The sequence below is a fragment of the Spermophilus citellus genome, assembly GCF_964194105.1.
Source record: "Spermophilus citellus genome assembly, chromosome: 3".
Classification (NCBI taxonomy): Eukaryota; Metazoa; Chordata; class Mammalia; order Rodentia; family Sciuridae; genus Spermophilus; species Spermophilus citellus.
In genome coordinates, this window is record NC_138184.1 from 18,630,614 (window position 1) to 18,652,707 (window position 22,094).

Here is a 22,094-nt window from a genome sequence, read left to right on the forward strand (position 1 = left end):
TGCGTGTCATCCTTGCACAGGGGCCATGCTAGTATTCTCTGTATCATTCCAATTTTAGTATGTGTGCTGCCAAAGCAAGTACTAGGATGAATATCTTGTCATTTGCTTTTGGATATTTCTGTTTTCTGTGAAAGCCCATCCTTTTTTCACTATGTGCAGTCCTGCCTCACTCCAGCAAGTTTTCACATATATCTGTTTCTTGGCTCTTAATGACTCTCACTTATGCGAAGTCTTAGTACAAAGCAGGTCAATCTTTCTACCCAGACCTTCTTGATTTTCTTCTAGGATATCTTGTTTTTGCTCAAACTTTTACTCTTCCTTAGAATCTGCTTGTTGCTCTATGCCTTAAACAAAATTAAAAATTAAAAAAGGGAAGAATTCTATGGAGACTTGACATAATTACAATTTTGAATATTCCTATCTCTGTCTGGTTAGGTCTTCTTTAATACTTATTTGTTTATTTGGAACTGGGAATTGAACCTAGGGATACTCAATCACAGAGCCACATCCCCAGCCCTTTTAAAAAAATTTTGAGACAGGGTCTTCCGAAGTTGCTCAGGGCCTTGCTAAGTTGCTGAGACTGGCTTTGAACTTGAGACCCTCCTGCCTTAGCCTCCTGAGCCACTAGAATTACAGGCATATGCCACTGTTCCCAGCTTCTATACTATTTAATTTATTTTTTGATTTTTTTGTAGTTGTAGGTGGACAGAATGCCCCTATTTATTTGCTTATTTTTATATGGTACTGAGGATTGAACCCAGTGGCTTACACATGTGAGGCAAGTGCTCTGCTACTGAGCTACAGCCCTAGCCCTTCTTTAATATTTTTTATATATATTTTTTAGTTGTAGTTGGACACAATATCTTTATTTTATTTTTATGTGGTGCTGAGGATTGAACCCAGTGCCTGTCATGCATGCAAGGTGAGCTCTCTCCCTGTGAGCCACAATCCCAGCCCCCTCGTTAATGTTTTTAATAAAGGTTTTCTTTAATTAAATGTATAATTTTCTCAAAAAAGACTTACATATATTTGTGGTATATTTCTTTCTAGGAATCTTAATTTTTTGTTAGCTTTTTGGTTTACTAGTGGTATTTAGATACTCAATTTACTTTCACATACTGGTGACCATACAGAACTTAACTAATTTCAATAATTTGTGTGGGGTTTATCTCCTACCTCTTTAATCTTTGTATGTCAACACTTCATATTATTGGAATTTTTCTTTTTTCTTTCTAATCTTTATACCTTGTTGTGTTTTGCTAGCAATACAAATCACAGAATAATATATTTTTTATCTTGAATTAATTTCCTTCTTAAATTTGTTTCCTTTTTTTAGGTTTATTAGGCTTTCATAAAATTCTTAATTTGAGTGGATTCTCTTCTGATTTCCATTTTTATTTCCAATGTGTGTTTAATTTTTTTTTTTGGCTAAACTTCTAACTTATCATTTATTGACTGTATGATACCAGTTTTTAATTTTATTTATACTTGTTTTTAGTCTGTTTTAAATTCTCTTTTGTTTGATATTAATAGAATAGAAGCATACTGTCTCCTTTTGGTAGGGATTTAACTGATATCTTTTTTCCCTTTTTCTTTCAGCCTGTATCTGATAATTTTATAACTGATTATAGTTTTTTAAATATATTGTGGCAATTCTTTAACTGGTGTTTCAGTTTAATAAAAATCTAAAATTAATCAATATCCTTAACATGGGTACTTAAAAAGTCTCTCTCTCTCTCTCTCTTTTGTTTGTTGTTTGTACTGCTCACCCTCGTTTTTAAAAACCAGCTTTATTTTATTAGTAGGTATAAATTCCTGTAAGTTTCACTATTGTAATAGCATACAGTAGCACATGAAAGTAATCTCAACTACTAGGGACACTGAGGCAGGAGGATCACAAATTCCAAAACCCTGTTTCAGAATAAAAAAACAAAAAGGACTTGGTTCAATCCCAGTACCATCCCCTGCCCTCCAAGAAAGATTGACCCTTGTAAGTGAATTCAGTGATTTTTGTCAAATAAACTCACATTATGTAATCATCACCAGTCATGATACAGAACACTTTCATCACCTCAAAAGATTGCCAATTACTAATAGGGCATTATGTAAAATTGTGGATGTGTAACCGACGTGATTCTGCAATCTGCATTTGGGGTAAAATTGGGAGTTCATAACCCACTTCAATCTAATGTATGAAATATGATATGTCAAGAGCTTTGTAATGTTGTGAACAACCAATAAAAGAAAAAAGATTGCCTATGCCCCTTTGTAGTTAGTTAGTCCCTCCCACATCCCTAATTCCCCATCTGCTTTCTAACCCTCTAGTTTTTTGTTTTCCAGAATGTCATTTATGTGGTATTTTATAATATATAGCATTTCATCTGCCTTCTTTTATTCACCATATTGTTCATTTAGGTCACCCCTGTTGTTGTGTGTCTAAGTAGTAGTCCATTGTTGAGAGGTTTATAAATTTTATCAGTTGATAGGCATTGGGATTATTTTAGCATTTCTGCAGCTGTGAATATTGGGGCCGTATCCTGGTCTTCACAGTTGACACTATTCTTTGGCCTCCTGGCTTCCTTTACTGCTTTTGTGAAATTTATTATCTAATTGTTATTATACTTCAAAATAATCTGATATTTTGTTTTGGGTGTTGTACTGAATGTTATATGACTATTTCTTCTTTTATCTGATTAGAATTCATTAAACTTTCTGAATATGAGGTTTATCTTCCAAGTTACTAATTCTCTTTAGAGCTAATCTCCTGCTTCACCATACTTTGGACCTGAGGGACCCTGAATTGAATGAGTATTGGATTGTTTCTTGGCTCATTACAGTTATGTTTTTCTTTTAAATTTCAGAATTTGTTGTTTTAGAATAGTCTGCACCCATAAAGAAGAATAGGCTGCTATTAGGTATCTTTAATTTGGAGTTCTAAGATCTAAGAATAGAGATGAAGTTATTTTCATTTAAGTATTGATTTTCTTGAGGTTTTGTGTGCAACACTCCTTAACTAATTTTGAATACGATTTTTAACCAGTGCCAAATGGAGTTGTTATGGTTGGTGGTTGAATAATGAATGGCATAATATCTAATAATGCTTTGATTACGTCCACAATTTAGTGAATAACTTTGTCTTCCTCTTATTTTTTCATTCTAGATATGATACACCAACTTCTAAAAAGAAAGTACGAATTAAAGACCGTAATAAACTTTCTACAGAGGAACGCCGGAAGCTGTTTGAACAAGAGGTGGCTCAGCGGGAGGCTCAGAAACAACAGCAGCAGATGCAGAACCTGGGAATGACATCGCCGCTGCCCTATGACTCTCTTGGCTATAATGCCCCTCATCACCCCTTTGCTGGCTATCCACCAGGTTATCCCATGCAGGCATATGTGGATCCCAGCAACCCTAATGCTGGAAAGGTGCTCCTGCCTACACCCAGCATGGAACCTGTGTGTTCTCCTGCTCCTTATGATCATGCTCAGCCCTTGGTGGGACATTCTACAGAACCCCTTGCTGCCCCTCCACCAGTGCCAGTGGTACCACATGCAGCAGCCCCTGTGGAAGTTTCCAGTTCACAGTATGTGGCTCAGAGTGATGGTGTGGTACACCAGGACTCCACTGTTGCTGTCATGCCAGTACCAGCTCCAGGCCCAGTCCAGGGACAGAATTATAGTGTTTGGGATTCAAACCAACAATCTGTCAGTGTACAACAGCAGTACTCTCCTGCACAATCTCAAGCAACCATATATTATCAAGGACAGACATGTCCAACTGTCTATGGTGTGACATCTCCTTATTCACAGACAACTCCACCAATTGTACAGGTAACTAATTCTGGAACCTTTATTTCTGTCTTACAGTTTGTTATAGGATGTTAATTAAATCTGGTACAAGGGGAGAAATCCTGCCATTGATTGCTTATGGATATAGATCTTTATTTTTTTTTTCCAGTGCTAGAGATCAGTTTTAGGGCCTGATGCATGCTAGGGCAAGTGCTGTACCTCTGAGCTATATATAACACCAGTCTCTAGAGCAATGATATATATTGATTATTGCATGCACACACACACACACACACACATTATATATTAATTATTGTTATGCAAAATATTGCTCCAAAATGTAAGACAACAACTAATTATTACTATCTTACAGTTTCTATGGGTCAGGAATTCAGAAGTAATTTAACTGGGTGGTTCTAGATCAGAATCTTCCATGAAATTTCAGTCAGGCTCTCGGCTAGAGCTTCAGTTATCTGTACATCATGAGTATGACATTTGGAGCAAATGTGTAATCAGAAAGTGATTTTCTCATTTTTTAACATACTCACATCAGCGTAAAAGCTCAGTTTTAACCAAGGTGTCATATAATTATAGTGGTTTTGAGATATTAATAAGTGGCCTATTCTTAAAAAGTTATAAATAATCTCAAAAAATTGAGTGCTTAGACTATAATTTTTTACATTACACAGTGAAGTGATTCAAATATAATAAAAGTGACTTCCCCCCCAGAAGTAGGGTAGAACAATGAGATTTTTCCTTCTACAACATACTAAACTTTGTTTTCTTTTGTAATTCACATTTTAAACATTTTAAATCACATTTAAAAATATTTCTAGCTGGATTTATATTTGAAAAATAAGTTTTTATGTAATTTCAAGGTGTTTGAACAGGCAAGACCATTTGCTGCAGGATTTTTGCCAGCAAATAAATTCAACAAATACATGATATTTATATATGTCTTACAAATTATATACATCTTCTGTAGTATTCCATTTGGACTGCAAACCAGTTTCCCCTTTTTGGTTTATATAAACCTAATAAGTACTTAAAAGTAGATATCACTATTATTGGTTTTGATGTTAGCATATGATTATTAACTAGCTTGAATAGAGAGAGATAAAATAATAGATCCCTAAAAAATGTTCATTAACAATGTATCTCCTGCTGGGTATGGTGATACATACTTGAATTCTGGTGACTCAGGAGGCTGAAACAGGAGGATTGCAAGTTCAAGGCCAGCCTTAGCCATTTAGTGAGATCCTATCTCAAAATAAAAAGGGATAGGGATGTAGCTCAGTGATAAAGCATACCTGGGTAAAATTCTTAGTACAAAAACAACAACATATCTATTAATGATTGCAATGTTGTGTGATTACTAGTTCAATCACTGATATTAATATCTTTTGCCATTTCCTTTGGGAATTATTTTCCTGTTTTATTCCTGATGGTAAATTGTCATCCTTTAAACATATCTTTTGCATTTTAGAAACAGGTAGAATTTGGAGCCTCTTCTCGTAAATTCAGGGCATGATGACCAAGCTAGATAATATCATTTCAGTTTAGAAGTTGTTTCATAGCTAACACTGGGAGCCAGTCTTTATGCTAAAGAAACCATATCTTTACAGTAATCAATACTCTTTAAAATTAAAATGTCTGCATGATGAGCCCTGCTTAACTATCTGATCATGTAAGACAAATTCTCCCTTTCCCCTGTAATGGGAATTAAACCCAGGGGTGCTTCACCATTGAACTATATCCCTTGTCCTTTTTTTTTTTATTATTTTTTAAATTTTGAGATACCCAGAATATGTGATGCACCTGCCTCAGTCCCCTGTGTTGCTGGGATTATAGATGTGCATGACAACACACCTGGCTAGGTTATACTTTTTAACTTTTAAAACGTTGTTTAATAATCTTTGCTGGTAGTACCCCTTTTGCACTGACTTCTAATTATCATTGGGATATACATCAAGTGTTGTTAAGTGTTTTTTGGTTTGACAAGTTCCTAGACTGTGGGATAAGAATTAGGTGGGGGATAACTGTTTCTATAAGATATATAAAAAAGATTTTCGATCTTATGTTAAATACCTTAAAATGAAAGCAATTCATTCTAATGAAAGAGTAAATATGTACTTTTCTTCCCGGGCTTGTAATATTATTCTGTTGATAATTCTGCTGTAACATTGGATATGGTTTATTTTTTATGTAGATTAAGCTATTCCAGTATACTGCATCAAGTATTATTCTTTTCCTTTTTTCTGTGTCCTCTCAAAAATTATTCATACAGCCCAGCTCAGTGGCACATGTCTGTAATCCCAACACTCAGGGGGCTGAGGCAGGAGAAATTTAGTGAAATTTATCAATTAAAAGAAGAAGGGGACCTATTTGTCTGGGGATTGGAAATGTAACCCAGTGCTAGAGAGCAGGAGGCCAGTTTTTTAATCCGCACACACACACAAATTACTAACTCAGAATCCTTTTAGGTAACTTCATTGGTCTTCTGACACTACCTTTGGGTTTTTTTTTTACTGATATCATTTAAAATTATTATGTTTTCTATTACTTATCAATTAATGCTTCTGAATCATTTTACCTGGTAGAATCTCAGTACATAGGTTTAAAATCTACTCTTAAACACAGAATGTGTATCCATTAAACTCCTTGACACTCACCACCTCTTAATACAGCAAAGTTATTTTTCAAACTTCTTGTCACTTATTTTTTAAGCAGGATTTCTATGATTGAAAAATAATCATAGAGTAGGTTTAAATCATAGACTTGGCACTTATTTCTTATACAATTCTGATCCGAAATGAATATGTGTGAGCTAAATGAAATAATGTGTGTGAAATGGCTTTCTTCATCCTAATGTACTATATAAATCATTGTATGGTATGAATTTTTAGGTGCATTAAATTCTGCTGTCATTAATAATAGTTTATATAATAGACTACAAAAAATAACAACAAAAACTAGCTTAAAATTTGATCATCATCTTACTTCCTATTCTAGGAATCAATCCTTTTAGCCATATCTAGTCATAACAACCTGTTATTACTAGTTGTCTGCAAAAAGGCTTTCTGCAAAGAGCAACGTGGAGCTTTTTCTTGAATATCACAGGAGTAGAGCTTCATCACTCTAGTCTCATTTGAAAGTGAAAAAATTGGATATGAGCAAAAAAAAGTTTTCTGTTTCATATAATAAAATGAAATCAAAGTAAATGAATAGGGATTTATATTCAAAAAGACACTCTTGTGTTTGCAACAAAAGATTGTTTTACACATTTGAACCCAATATACACAAGAAAAGTTTTTTTTTAAATGTATGCATGAGCTGGGCTCAGTGGTGCATGCTATAAAGCCAGCCTTAGCAACTTAGTGAGGCTCAAGTAACGCAGCAAGGTACTGCCTCTAAATAAAATGTTCTTAAAAATGAAAAGGGTTGGGATGTGGCTCAGTGGTTAAGTGCCCCAAGGTTCAAGCCCTGTGCCCCTCAAAAAAGATCATGACAACTTGGAAGTCAGTTATTTCTTTGCTTTATTAGAGAAGTATAAATTTATAATTTCTTCATTTTATCTTTAGAGTTATGCCCAGACAAGTCTTCAGTATATCCAGGGACAGCAGATTTTCACAGCTCACCCACAAGGAGTGGTGGTACAGCCAGCTGCAGCCGTGACTACAATAGTTACACCAGGGCAGCCTCAGCCCTTACAACCAGTAAGGAATATTTCAGTTGCTAAAACTCTCATTGGCTGTCTACCTTGCCTTTTTGAAATTGTCATTTGTTGTCTTCTTCTCCCCCTCCCTTCCCTCCTCCCCTCCTCCCCCTCCTCCCACTCCCCTCTCCTTCTCCCCTCCTCCCCCTCCCTCTCCTCTCCCCTCCCCCTCTCTCCCTCCCCCTCCTCCTGCTCCCCCTGCCCTCTGTTTTCACCTTATTCTTTGTATTTTATTTTATGTAGTCACCAATTTCACTTGATTTTCCTAAGAGTATGCACTCAACCATTCTGTCAAAAAAAACTTTTTAAAAAATTCTGTGAAATTTGTATTGATACACACATACATATACATATACATAATCTCCTAGGATTCTTTTTGTTATTTACCATGACTTATGTTGTATTTTTAATCCTTGATGAATTTTTTCTGGACTGTCTACCTATTGGCACTTACTGAGTACTAGAATATGATAATAATCCATGGAGGCACCATGAACTAGGCTGGGGTTTAGAATTGTGTGGCATATTTCACTGTATATGTTGTATAATTAAAGAACCTTTTGATAGTTTACAATATATATCAACAATTTTGGTGAAATCTTGAAGTATTATTGTTTGGGGATAAAATGGGAAATAAGAGGCTGGCCTGGGAAGCAATTGAAAGACTAAACAGAAGAGTAACATGATCAAATTAGCAAATTCAGAACACTTGATAGTTCTGGGGAAGGTTCTTTTAGCAATCTGGCAAATAATGGTGACTTTAAACCATAGTTAGCCGAGATGGAATAAAAATAATTGTATGTGAAGCAATTGGAGAGTAATGCAGAGAGTACTTACAGGAGGTATTTGAGTACTTTCTCTGAATTGGGCCCTTCTAAACATTTTAAATATGAAAATTTCATTTCTGTTCTTATAAGCTGACATTCCAAATAAAGATGATAGTCATAACGTATAAGGTTAAAAGTAGTCAAGAGTTTAGTGTTATGGAAGGTACAGATAAAATGTTTTAGAATTGGGTGAGGAAAAGAATTGTTTTCAAGTGGAAGAAGAATTAGTAATTTCGTAAGTACCAAATGATTTGAAAATTCTGAAGTGGCACTGTTTTCAACTTAAAAAAAAAAAAAAAAAACAGTACTAAATATTGTACCCTGCTGATTACCTGAATGGGCTTTTAGATAGACCTCTATCTTCAAAACAAAAACAAAATATCGAAAAGCAAATGTGATAGCATGTTAATATTTATGCATTATGTTTTTTTTTCTGTACTTTTTTTTTTCAGGTCTGAAATTTTTAACTATGCTTTTAAGATCTTAATGCTGTATTTTGAAAAACATAAAAACCTTATAATCACTGTAATGGACTAAAGTGTTTCCCTATAATTCATTGTTGACTGTATTTGGAAATAAGGCCTTTAATGAGTTATTTAAGGTTCAATAAGGTCATAAGGGTAGGGACCTATAATACAGTAGGACTGGGTGTTTATACAAGAAGAGAAAGTTAAAACAGAGGATGCTTCTAGAAAAAAAAATATGTGAGGACACTGCAAGAAGGCAGCCATGTACAAGCCAAACAGAGAGACTTTGATCCTGGACTTCCAGTCTCCGGAACTGGGAGAAAATTAGTCTCTGTTGTTTATGCTACTCAGTTTGTGGTATTTTGCTATATATAGTAGCCCCAGAAGACTAATATAAACACCACATGAATTATATATACTTTGTTGTTTCTTTCATGTAAGCCAATTAATGAATAATAATTTTTTTCAGCTTTATCTTTGTTCCAGCAGTTAAAGATGGAACCAGAGACCTCATACTCAAATAAAATGTGTCACTTTGAAGGAAACGTAGGTCTTTGAACATCCTTGTTTTGTACATATTCCAAATACAGTCTGAGTGGGGTTAGGGTTTCAACATACGAATTTTTGGGAAACACTTCAGTTCCATTACAGTGATTATAATGTTTTTATGTTTTTCAAAATACAGCATTAAGATTTTAAAAACAGGGGCTGGGGATGTGGCTCAAGCGGTAGGGTGCTCGCCTGGCATGCGTGCGGCCCGGGTTCGATCCTCAGCACCACATACAAACAAAGATGTGGTGTCCGCCGAAAACTGAACAAATAAATAAATAAATTCTCAAAAAAGAAAAAAAAAAAGATTTTAAAAACAGGGGGCTGGGGTTGTGGCTCAGTGGTAGAGCGCTCTCCTAGTACAGGTAAGGCCCTAGGTTTGATCCTCAGCCCCACATAAAAATAAATAAATAAAATAGGAGTATTGTGTCCAACTACAACTAAAAAATAAATATTTAAAAATTAAAAAAAGATTTTAAAAATATTTTGAAAATATAGTTATAAAATTTCAGACCTACAGAAAAAACATAATGGATAAATATTTGCTTTTCAGACTGTTTTTTTGTTTCTGTTTTGAAGATGAAGGTCTATCTAAAAGCCTATTCAGCTAATCAGTTTTGAATATGGAAGTCTATCTAAAATCCTATTTAAGTTGGAAAATACTGTTCTAGATGATAAGCTGCTAAATATTTTTTAATGTGATATCTTAGACGTGGTGAACTTGGAACTACTGCCGGTTCTGATAAATACCTGAAGCTCTTAATATGTAGTATCTTTATCCATTTCCCTGTTTGCACCTTTCTTTTGCCCTTTTTTTTTTTAAAAAAGAGGAACTATATATACATCTTTTATATTACTTAAGTGGGCTATTTTATATGATTGAACCAATTTGAAAGTGATGTCACTGATCAAAAACGTGTGTGTTTTTAGCCTGAAATGGTTGTGACAAATAATCTGCTGGATCTGCCACCCCCGTCTCCTCCCAAACCAAAAACCATTGTCTTACCTCCCAACTGGAAGACGGCCCGAGATCCAGAAGGGAAAATTTATTACTACCATGTGATCACAAGGTAAGAGAGGCTATATGGGTATCCCCAAATCTGCTTATTCTTATTCGATGAAGCTGTCACAATAAGGGAGCTCTATTATTGGCTGCCCATTGTGCTGGAAGGCTAGTGAATTAATAGAATCATGTTTTAAAATGTATGTCAGACCTTAGATTTTAGCCTTTGTTTTTGATACACTTTTTCTTTTTTTTCAATAGTTTTGTTTATTTTTATGTGGTACTGAGGATAGAACCCAGGGCCTTGAAGGTGCTAGGCAAGTGCTCTATCACTGAGCCACAACCCCAGCCCTTGATACACTTTTAATGTGTAAGGCTCTTTTGGAGAAAACTAAGGGGTTTTAAAAAATGGTAGTGACTTCATCTAAAATTATACCTATCAGGGATCATGAGCAAAACCTCTCTGTAAAGGCCAGAAGATATTTAAGCTTTACTGTCCAAGTAATTCTTTTTGGTTACCAGGGATTGAATCCAGGAATTTTTAACCACTGAGCCACATTCTTAGCCCCTTTGTTATTTTTGATTTTGAGACAGGGTCTCACTAAGTTGCTTAGGGCCTTGAATTTGTGATCTTTCTACTTCAGCCTCCTGAGTCACTGGATTATAGGCATATGCGACCATGCCTAGTCTTTATTACTGTCATAATTACTCAATTCTGCTGATGTTGTATAAGCAGTTGTAGACAATATATGTATATGGGTATGACTATGTTCCAGTAAACTTTATAGAAACAGGTGGTAGAGTGGTAGAATAGCTTTGATCCATGGGCCATAGTTTGACAACTCATATATATATTTTCAAATATATTAGGCTTATTTAAACAGATACAGAGTATTAAGAAGGAGCTAAAGTATTAGACTACTACCCAGAGATAACCCCTTTAAATATCTTTGGACAGGGCTTGGGTGTAGCTTCTTGGTAGAGGGTGTACCTAGCATTTCTGAAGCCTTGGGTTCTATTCCCAGCAGCACCCACCCCCCCCAATCTCTTTAGGTATATATCTTTATGTAGGTCTCTGAGCTTTTTTTATTGATATATAATCTTATGATAATTGTTATGATGCATGTTTTATAGTCTGCTTTATTTACTAATCTATTTTTTTAAATATTTTTTTTTTAGTTATAGGTGGACACAATGTCTTTATTTTATATGGTACTGAGTATCAAACCCAATGCCTCAAGCCTGTATTTACTAATCTATTTTCCAGAACTTTTTATCAACTAATATATAGATATGTTATTAACTAGACATGATGGTACGTGCCTATTATCCCAGTGATTCTGGTGCCTGAAGCAAGAGAATCACAAGTTTGAGGTCAGCTTGGACAACTTAGTGAGACTCTGTCTCAAAACAAAAAGTTCAAAAAGAACTACATTAGAGCTAGGGTTGTGGCTCAGTGGTGGAGTGCTTGCCTTGTACATGTGAGGCACTGGGTTTGATCCTCAGCACCACATAAGTATAAATAACTCTCTTCCACCCCCCACCCCCCAAAAAAGAATTACATTATATGCTTACTTGTACTTTGTTGCAGTGTCTGCAAATCTTGCCCAGTGGTTTTTTTTTCCTTTAATTTTTTTTAGTATTGATAGACCTTTATTTTATTTATTTCTACAATACAGCCACATTCCTTTGCTTAGGAATTATCTATGGCTGCATTCACATTATAGTTGCAGAATTGAGTAGTTGTGACAGAGACCTTATGGCCCAGAACATCAAAGATACTTTGTCACTCTGATATATTATTTATTAAAAAAATGTTTGCTAACTCCTGCTTAATTTTATATTTGGTATATAACTATACCAAATTTTATTTAACCCACTCTGATTGGTAGATCTTCACATTTTTTATGTTACTCTAGCGTTGGACATCCTTACGAATACTAATCTTACTACTACTTCTCATAGATTTTTTTTTTCCAGTTCTCACACATGATAGGGAAGCACCCTTCCATTGAGCTACCTGACCAGCCCTGAGTAGGTGGTGGTGGTGGTGGTGGTGGTTGTTCTCCTCCTCCTCCTTCCTCCTCCTCCTTCCTCCTCCTCCTTCCTCCTCCTCCTCCCTCCTCCCTCCTCCTCAATATCTTTATTTATTTATTTTTATGTGGTGCTGAGGATCGAACCCAGGGCCTCATGTGTGCGAGGCAGGTGCTCTACTATGAGCCCCAGTTCCATCCCTCTGAGTAGATTTTTAAAAGTTGGGATTATTAGGCAAATTAGGTGCACATTTTACATTGAGGAATTTTGTCCATTTACCATTTTTAGAAGCAATTGGTACAAATTTAGACTCCCACAAAAAAAGTACAAAAGTGCCATCTTCCTTATGACACCTCTTCATTTTGTAACTTTAATACGTGAGAAATAATTTTATTTCCAACTCTTATTGAAATGGGATCATCTTTATTAGATTATTGGCAATTTGCATCTTTTATGAGTTGTTTGGGACATTTGCTCGTTTTCTGTCCACATTGTTTTTTCTCTTAATTAAGGATATTACAAATGTTTTTGTTTGTAATGTCTTATAAAGAAGTTTAAATGTTTCATTTGGTTGCATGTTTTCCCTTTGTGCTTACTGCTTAGAAAAGTGTTCATTAATCCCATTAAAATATCTTTATAAAATGAGCCTTCCTTATGTTCTCACTTGTAATGGTTTTAAAAGTTATTGCTTGCAAATTTAACTAGAACTTTGTTTTTCAAAACCAAAGAAAGCTTTTAACATACTATCATTCTTTAAAAATTGAAAAAGGGGGCTGGGCCTGTAGCTCAGTGGTAGAGTGCTCACCTCACATGTGGAAGGCACTGGGTTCAAACCTCAGCACCACATACAAATAAAAAAAGGTATTGTGTCCACCTACAACTAAAAAATAAATAAATAAATAAAAATGAAAAGGGTTGTATTTCTTATTTACAGTGTACTTCCCCCCCACCCCGTAGGTTCACCTTATCTAGCAACTAAGAAGAGAATTTTTATATATATGTATATCTTTTCAGTTTCCACAGTAAAACACATAGCTGCTTATGGTTCATTTATTACAGTAGTAGTTGTGTTTTGGGTTTTTTTTTTTTTTTTTTTTTTTTTTTTTTTTTGCATGTGTGTGTGTGTGTGTGAGTGAGAGAGAGAGAGACTGGAGTTTGAACCTAGGAACATTCTACTACTGAGCTACATCCCCAATCCCTTTATCTGTTATTTTGACATGGGGTCTTGCTAAGTTGCCAAGGCTGGTTTCACTGGAATTCCTCCTGTTGCTGGAATTGCAGTCATGCACCTTAATGACGAGCCTATTACAGTAAACATCTTAACTATTTTTAAAAGAAGTTCCATAGATCAGATGTAAGCCTCTTCTCAAAATCATCATTAAAAGTGTTTTATATCAAATGTGTTTAGTGTTGCTGATTAAAGATTGGTGTGGTAGGAAAACAGAAAACTATAATGACGTTACTGACCTGCCAGATTGGTTTGATACCTTCTTTGAGGCTTTTGATAATTGAAATGACTACCCTTATAACATTACCTGTGACAGTGGGCTTCAGACTCCTGAATGTGAATGTCCTTTCTTCCAATTTTTATCCTATAGATCTAGCTTAAAATCTTTGCCTGCTTATTTTCAAAACGACTATAAACATTCTTTGAGTTAACAGAGCCAACTGAGTCTTTTTCCAGTCAGTTGAATATTCTTAGCAGAGGACACAAGTTTTTAACCTGTATACCTTTTTTACACCGTCAGTCATTAAACTACAAACAAGAAGACTCAAAGCTAGGAACAGGTTTCTCACATGATCAAGGGTTTTGAGGGTTGTGTTCTGATTTATTTTGTTTTGCTCAAGGTACATATTAGGTATAAGCACTCTTGATAGCTTTCCCTGCAGAGGGGTATCATAGGCATACCTACTTTGTGTATTCTTTAGGATTTGCTAAATCCTATTTCCAGAAATGAAGAGTCAGGTGAGATCTGGATGAGGTGACAGGACTGTAATCCCAGTGACTCAGGAGCCTGAGGCAAGAGGATTGTAAGTTCAAGGCCAGTCTAAGCAATTTAACAGGACATTGTCTCAAATTTAAAAAGGACTGGGGATACTAGGGATGTAGCTTAGTGGTAAAGTGCCCTTGGGTTCAATCTCCAGTTCCAAAAACAAACCAATACATGAGTGGCCCACAACATGTTTGCCTTTATTGCTGTCTTCAACACTTAGCCAATGTTAGACATATTATTTTCCACAGAAATAGGATAAGCTAAACAGCTAGAATCATTACTGATGGTAAGATATCAGAATTGTCTCAATCTCATGGTGCTGACTTGTTTTGCATCCTATTGCATTTCTATTTTATGTATATATGAACAGAGATGCCTATGCTGAGGTACTCTGTTTTCTAGCCATGACGTCATGGCTGTTATTACCTCCTTCTAGGCAGACTCAGTGGGATCCTCCTACTTGGGAAAGCCCAGGAGATGATGCCAGCCTTGAGCATGAAGCTGAGATGGACCTGGGAACCCCAACATATGATGAAAACCCCATGAAGGTGAGTGTGGCTTACATATGTTTCTGACTATTTGAGAGCCAAGATCACATGGCTATTGGATTTCTTTTTTTTCCCTTATTCTAAAAAATATGTGAAAGTCCCCTCCCTTTTTTATTTTTAGCTTTGAAGGACTCAGATGCGTGCTAGCTACTTACTCATTTAAGGGATATGTTTGTGTGTGTGTGTGTGTGTGTGTGTGTGTGTGCGCGCACGCGCGCGCAAAGAGTTTTGAATAGACCAATCATGAAAATGTGTTATATGGCATTAATAATAGTAACAGAAGGCAAAGAGTGACAACAAGAGAAGCCCTAAGGCAGTCATAATATTCATGCTTTTATAACTTCTTTTAGCATATCCTAACTTTTTAGTTCATGTAGATCTACTATATTTTTCTTGATGGTGAGATGGATGGATAGATGGTTTCTTTCCACATGTGTTTTGGCTCTTTAAACTGAATGTTTACTTACATGGATGGTATGATTTAATGATTTTCTATTTTGACATTGTTGAATCTAGAATGAAGTTAAACTAATTACATTTTTTTAATATCTTTATTTCATTTTTATGTGGTGCTGAGGATCGAACTCAGTGCTTCATGTGTGCTAGGCTGAGACACAACCCCAGCCCCAAACTGGTTACATTTTAAAAACTCACCAAAGCAATATAATGCTGCCCCCACCCCCTTTAAGATTTGAAGTACAAATAATTTACCATGAAAATACTAGAACAAAGCAGGAAAGAAAACTTTCTCATCTCCACCTCTGACAAGACAGTAATTGGCATTAGAAGTCATATAAATCAAATATTCCATGACTGAATTAAACCAACTCTTTATTCTTTTCACTTAATAATAAGATTCAACTGACTCCAAGGAAGAGGTATCTTTTTTTTTTTTTTTTTTTTTTTTTTTTGATACCAGGGATTGAACAAGGGCACTCAACCACTGAGCCACATCCCCAGCCCAGTTATCTATTTTATTAGAGATAGGGTTTCACTGAGTTGCTTAGCGCTCACTGTTACTAAGGCTGGCTTTAAACTCTCAGTCCTCCCATCTCAGCCTCCTGAGCCGCTGGGATAATAGGCATGTGCCACCGCGCCTGGTTGGAAGAGGTATCTTGAATGAGACCGTATTTTTCTGTGTTATAAAATCTATTGAATAATAGTATTTTATTTTCAAAATAAGAAGAGGCATTTAATTAAATTAGTAGGGATAGGTGGAAGAGGGAAGAAAGAGCTGGAATGAAAGATAAGTAAAATAGAAGCAGATTCATACTTTCTTTTGTATCAACTTTTGGAGGAATGGTTTTTCTTTCTTTACCGTGTACTGGATATTTGCCAAAAAATATACACAATTAAGTTAAATCCACATGGAACTTGATAAGATTTCAAATGATTCACTTAAATCACATAGCTGCTTCTCTCCAGCTGTTGTGCTACCATGTGTTCTTGAATTATTTTAGAATATGTCCAGGACTACTAAGCAATTGCCATTTAAATGATGTATAAACTTATAAACAAACAAGGCCTGGAGATATGGGTCAGTCGTAGAGCTCTTATCTAGAATGTTGAGGCCCTAGGTTCAATTCCCAGCACCACAAAAATAAAACAGATAAACACAATATACAGTTTCCTCTTTCCATACTTCTATAGCTATGTTAGCTATATCTTTTTAAAAAAATAGGGACTGAAATTTGTGGTGCAACAGTTTAGCTGAGCTCTGGGGCCAGAGATGGTCACATTGGAGACCATATCTCCTGCGTAAAGCCAAGGTAGTTCATGGGTACTTCATTAATTATGATTCAGTCTTTTGGTTTGATGTGTGTCTACTAAGTTAGGCCTTTCAAAGCAAATGAAAAGTAGGCATAAAGTCTACTATTGCTTATTTAATGTTCAGAGGAAAGCCTTTTTTTTTTTTTTTGTATGAAAATCTAGCTCATCAAAACTGTCAAACACAAAGTAGGAACTGAGAAATAGAAGCCAAAACTGGGTATAGTGATGCACACCTCTAATTCTAGCTTTCGGTAGGCTGAGGCAGGAGGATTGCAAATTCCAGGCCAGACTTGGTTGACTTAGTGAGACCCTATCTCTGAAGAAAAAATATAGCTCAGTGGTGAGGCACAAGTAGGTTCTTTTTTTATATATATATATATGCTATGAATTGAACCCTGAGGTGCTTTACCACTGAGCCACTTCCCCAGCTCCTTTTATTTTGTTTTGTTTTTATTTTGTGACAGGGTTTTACTAAGTTGCTTAGGGCTTTGCTAAGTTGCTGAGGCTGGCATCAAACTTACAATTCTGCCTCACCCTCCCAGGTCACTGGGATTTCAGGTGGGTGCCACTCACTGTGCCTGTCACAAAGCACTCCTAGGTTTAATCCCTAGTACCAAAAAATATAACAAAATATAAAACAAAAAAATAGTGGTAGTAGTAGCAGTAGCAGCCAAGTAAAAGAGCAGCCTTACATGCCATTCTAAGCAATTAGAATTCCATTCTCAGTTTCTAAGTAATGGCAAATCCTTAAAGTAGTTTGGTAACACGATCTGACTTTGCATTTTAAAAACTCTGGTGGTGGTAGACTATAGAAATTGAACTAATTGGAGTTAAGGACTTCACAATGAATCTATTCAGTGCCCAGAAGCACATATTAAAACTGCAGAATCCAAAAAGAAAGAAAAAAAAAAAGAAAAAAGAAAAAAAAAAACTGCAGAATCCCAATCCTAATTCATACTTCCTCCTAGATCAGAATCTAAAGTCCCTAGGCAATTCTCATACACATTTAAGACTAAATTAGTACTTACTATTTGTGATTGACTATTAAGAGAAGTATAGACTTAAAACCTTACTATATCCATACTCCTCAGAGTATGTATATGGTATATTTATCTGATCTCTGTCCTGTTTCTGTGGGTGCATGTGTATTTGGGGGGTAGAATATTGGAAGTATTAACAACCAAAACACAATGCTTTAATCATTGTCTACTAACTTTAACTTTGGATCCAAAACCACATTTCAACTCATACAGACATGAGATTAATCCCACTCTTTTTTTTTTTTTTTTTTTTTACATTTTGGTTACTTATCAGACATTTGAGTTCCTATTTAACATAAACACCGAAACCTGGGGATACAAAAGCAGTATGCGACAAGATTATTGCTCTTAGGGCCTATAGGATGGTAAGTGCGTTAGTCAACTTTCTGTTGCAAATACCTCCGATAAAAATCTTAAAAGGGAAAAAAATTATTTTGGCTCATGGTGTTTATAGGTTTTAGTTTATGATCACTTAACCCCATTGTTTTGGGCCTGTGGCAAGGTATAATATCATGGTGGAAAGCACGTGGTAGAGCAAAGCTGTTCATATCATAGTGGCTAGGAAGCTAAAGAGAGAGGAAGCAGCTGGTTCCCAGCATACTCTTGAAGGGCATACTCCCCAGTGACCTAACTTCTTCCAATTAGACCCTGCCTCCTGACAATATCATCAACTGGTGACCAAACCTTCAACTCATGGTGTTTGGGGAACATTTAGGATCTATACCATAACAGTAAGATTGAAAGTATATATTATTATATGGTTTAGTGGTTAATTACGGTTTTGACTCTTAAGGGCTAGAGGCATTTATAGAGGGGGAAGATGCAATATTAAAAGGAAATTGAAGAAAACTTGAGGGGGTAATGTGTAAATTAGGCTCTGAATAATAAGAGTTTATCTTCTTGAAGCTTTTCCTTTTGAGACTCCTATCTGGCCAGCCCTAGCATGGACCCAGGGAGTTTTGTTCTAGGATCTAAAGATTATCTGATATTTTTCTTGTGCATTTTCTGTAACACCTTTCCATAGAAACTTACTTTTGGGGGTTAAAATACTTTTTTATTTTATTCTTTATTTATTTGTGTTATTGGGGATTGAACCCAGGTCTTGCACATTCGAGGCAAGCAATCTACTCCAGTCCTTTTTTATTTTAATTTAAAACAATCTTGCTAAATTGCCTATGCTGGCCTCAGATTTGCAATCCTCCTATTTTAGCCTCCTAAGTAGCTGGAGATTCCAGGTGTATGCCATGTGCCCAGCTAATCATTGTTTGCTGTTTTTTTGTTTGTTTGTTTGTTTTAACAGAATTGTGAAAACTAAAAGTTTTTAAAGCACTGTTCTAAGACTTCTAGGCAAAAAATGAAGGATTGAATGAAATGGTATCCTGTTTGGTAAGAGGAGAGCCTAGAAAGTTAACAGAATTGAAGCACAGTTAGCACTGTGTAACTATATCATTCAGCAGTCATTTTCTGAAGACAAACAGTAGACCAGGCCAGCTGCTTAATGCCCTATTTATGGGGACTGGGTCTAATTTCCTTCACTGATTCATTGTGTGTGCATCTGTCTATACATCCGTACATACAAAAAGTAACATGTTATAGGCAAGAATATAGTTTCTAACATGCCCTAGAGTTAGTGATAATAAATGAGTTCACAAATTCTAGAAAGGCTGAGTGCACTAAAGTGACAGAATATTCACAGTGACAGCCATGGGAAAATAATGTGGGTGTGGTAATTAGCATTCTGTGAAAAATTGTTCTCATTTACAACATATCTAAATGTATCAAAGTCAAGCCCAGAATTAGGCTTAAAGTCGATATGTTTTATATAGCTATTAAGAAAATAGAAAGCAAAATACTATTAGTTTGATATTTCTCATGAATAAAAGCTTTTTGGGGTTCCTCAATGTTTTAAGAATGCAAAGGTATTATGAGACCTAAGATTTACAATATGTGTATTTATCTCATTGTAGCCTACCGTTGTATCATATGCCACTTTTTTTTATTACTTATGGTATAAACTTAATTTTATTTTTTATGTTATGAACCCCAGAATATATTACTGTTTTCAGCTTTAAAGTTTGTTAATGAGGCTAGGGGTGTACCTTAATTGTAGCACAGGTTAGCATGCATTAGACCTTGTGTTAAATCCCCAGTACCACACACAGAGTCTGTTAACTGTTAAAGAAATTTTTAAAACTTCATGAGAAATATCTATTGTTATTTTTGTGTCATGTACAATTGCGTTTCCATCTGGAATTATTTTCCTTTAGCCTGAAGAATTCCCTCTAATAGTTCTAGTATTTCTGATTTACTGGTGATGAATTTTCTGTTTTTGTTTGTCTGAAAAAGTTATTTAGCTTACTTCTTTAAAAAAAATAGTCTTAATATTTAGTTCTATTGTGGCACAGCCAAACTGAGCAGAAAGTAGATCAAAGGAAGAAAGAAAAGAGACTGTGGTGTTCCCATATACCCCTACTACTGCACATGCATAGCAACTTCTAGTACCAGAGAAGTACAGTTGTTAAATTTGATGAACCTGTACTTATACATAATTAGCACCAAAGACTATAATTAATATTAGGATTCACAATTGGTATTGTACATTCTGTGGGTTTTGATAAATGTATAATGGCATGTATTCACCAGTATCTATCTATCTGTCTGTCTATCATCTCTATATGTATATTATTCACATATAGTGCCTAACATGTGCCAGGGAAGCACTTTACCCCTCAGCCCCAACCCCAGCCCTATGGCAGGGCTTTTGAGAGAAGTAAAGAAAAAGGGGGGGGGGGGAACCAGTAACTTTATTGAGGTATAATATACTTTGCATCAAACCTAATTGTTTTGGGTTTATAATTCAATGACTTTTAATAAAATCACAAATTATTCAAACATTACCACAGTTTGGTTTTAGAACATTTTAATCCTCCCAATAAGATCTCATATTCATTTGGTTAGTTCCCACTTTAGTCCAACCACCAATTACTTTCTTTCTTGATAAATTTGCCTTTTGTGGACATTTTATATAAATGAAATCATACAGTATGTAGTCTTTTATGACTGACTTATTTAGCATGTTTTCAAGATTCATCTTTGGTATAGTATGTATCAGGATTTCATTCCTTTTATGAGTGAATACTATTCTGTTATAAATATGTATAACATTTTGTTTATCCATTTATCAGTTGGTATAATTTGTGTTGTTTCTGCTATTTGACTGTTAATAATAAATAAATTAATAAATAATGTTACATGAATGAACATTTTCATAACTCTTTGAACACATATTTTCACTTCTATTAGGTAAATACCTAGAAGTAGAATTGCTGAGTCATTGGATAAAATTATGTTCAGCTTTTTAAGAAATTTTAAGTTTTCCAAAATAGCTGCACTATTATATGTTACTATTAGCAGTACACAAAGGATCTGTACGGGATGGTTTTGTGTTGGTGGGGGTAGTGGCTGTACAGAAAGTTACCTAAGGTTAAAACTCCTTAAGTGTCAATGTGCTTCTTGCAAAAAATTATCTGGACATTGCAAAAAACTATCTTAGTTTCTTAGACTTTTTATCTGTGATTTGTCATTTTTACCTTTTCTTGTATTTCTAATGAAAAAATCCAAACCAAAGTCTTCTATTCTTTATTGTTAACCCTTTGGTAAAGAAAGCAGATAGAGAAACAAATGAGCTTTGATCTTCTGCCTGACCTTGCCCTAAAGCACAAGGCAAAGGTTTGGGCTATTGGTCTTTGGGTCTCTTTCTAAACCATAGTCTCTTCCACAGTCCCAATTGGACTTGGATAGCTAGAACTTATTTGCATCTGTCCTTCTTAACACTTCACAATTGCATTCATTGAGCTAACATTTCAGTAAACAGAAGAAAGATGTCTTTGGGGAAGGTATTTATGTCCCATATTTTTCATCTTTAGGACCTTCACTTAGGAATACCCTTGAAAGTACAGAGTAAGTTTGTAAGTTTTCATTAATTCACAGACCTCGTGTGAGGTATTACAGATTGAAAGAGATTAAAACTGGATCCTGGTTTTCAGGAAGTTTAGCTAAAAACAGATCTAAAAGGATACAGTGGGGTAATTGCCACAGTATACACAAAATGTTTTAGGAACATAGTGATCATAGTGTAAGAAGATGCATCAGAGATGTTACAAAAAGCACAGTTTTATCTATTGTTAAATTAATAGGTTTGAGCATTTGAGATACATAAAGCAGTTTTTGCAAAGGCATAAAATCAGAACAGTACAGAGTATATATAGAAAACAATGAAAATAATTTGTCATGGTGAGAGTTTGTATATAGGGTGGTGAACAAGTAAGGCTTAGGTTATAATTCAGTGGGAGAATGCTT

At 35.2% G+C, this 22,094-nt stretch overlaps 1 protein-coding gene across 3 annotated transcripts in view; it reads left to right on the forward strand.

The window, feature by feature from the left end:
• Positions 1-22,094, forward strand: part of SETD2 (SET domain containing 2, histone lysine methyltransferase) — a 124,990-nt gene that overhangs the window by 93,424 nt on the left and 9,472 nt on the right. For all 3 annotated transcript variants that reach the window (XR_014020944.1, XM_081285239.1, XM_081285238.1), the window contains exons 15-18: positions 3,161-3,830; positions 7,370-7,504; positions 10,277-10,416; positions 14,814-14,925. Coding sequence is in view for 2 of the 3 variants with exons in the window: in XM_081285239.1 (XP_081141365.1) it covers positions 3,161-3,830; positions 7,370-7,504; positions 10,277-10,416; positions 14,814-14,925 (1,057 nt within the window). In the remaining variant the exon portion in view is untranslated. The remainder of the gene's footprint in view (positions 1-3,160; positions 3,831-7,369; positions 7,505-10,276; positions 10,417-14,813; positions 14,926-22,094) is intronic.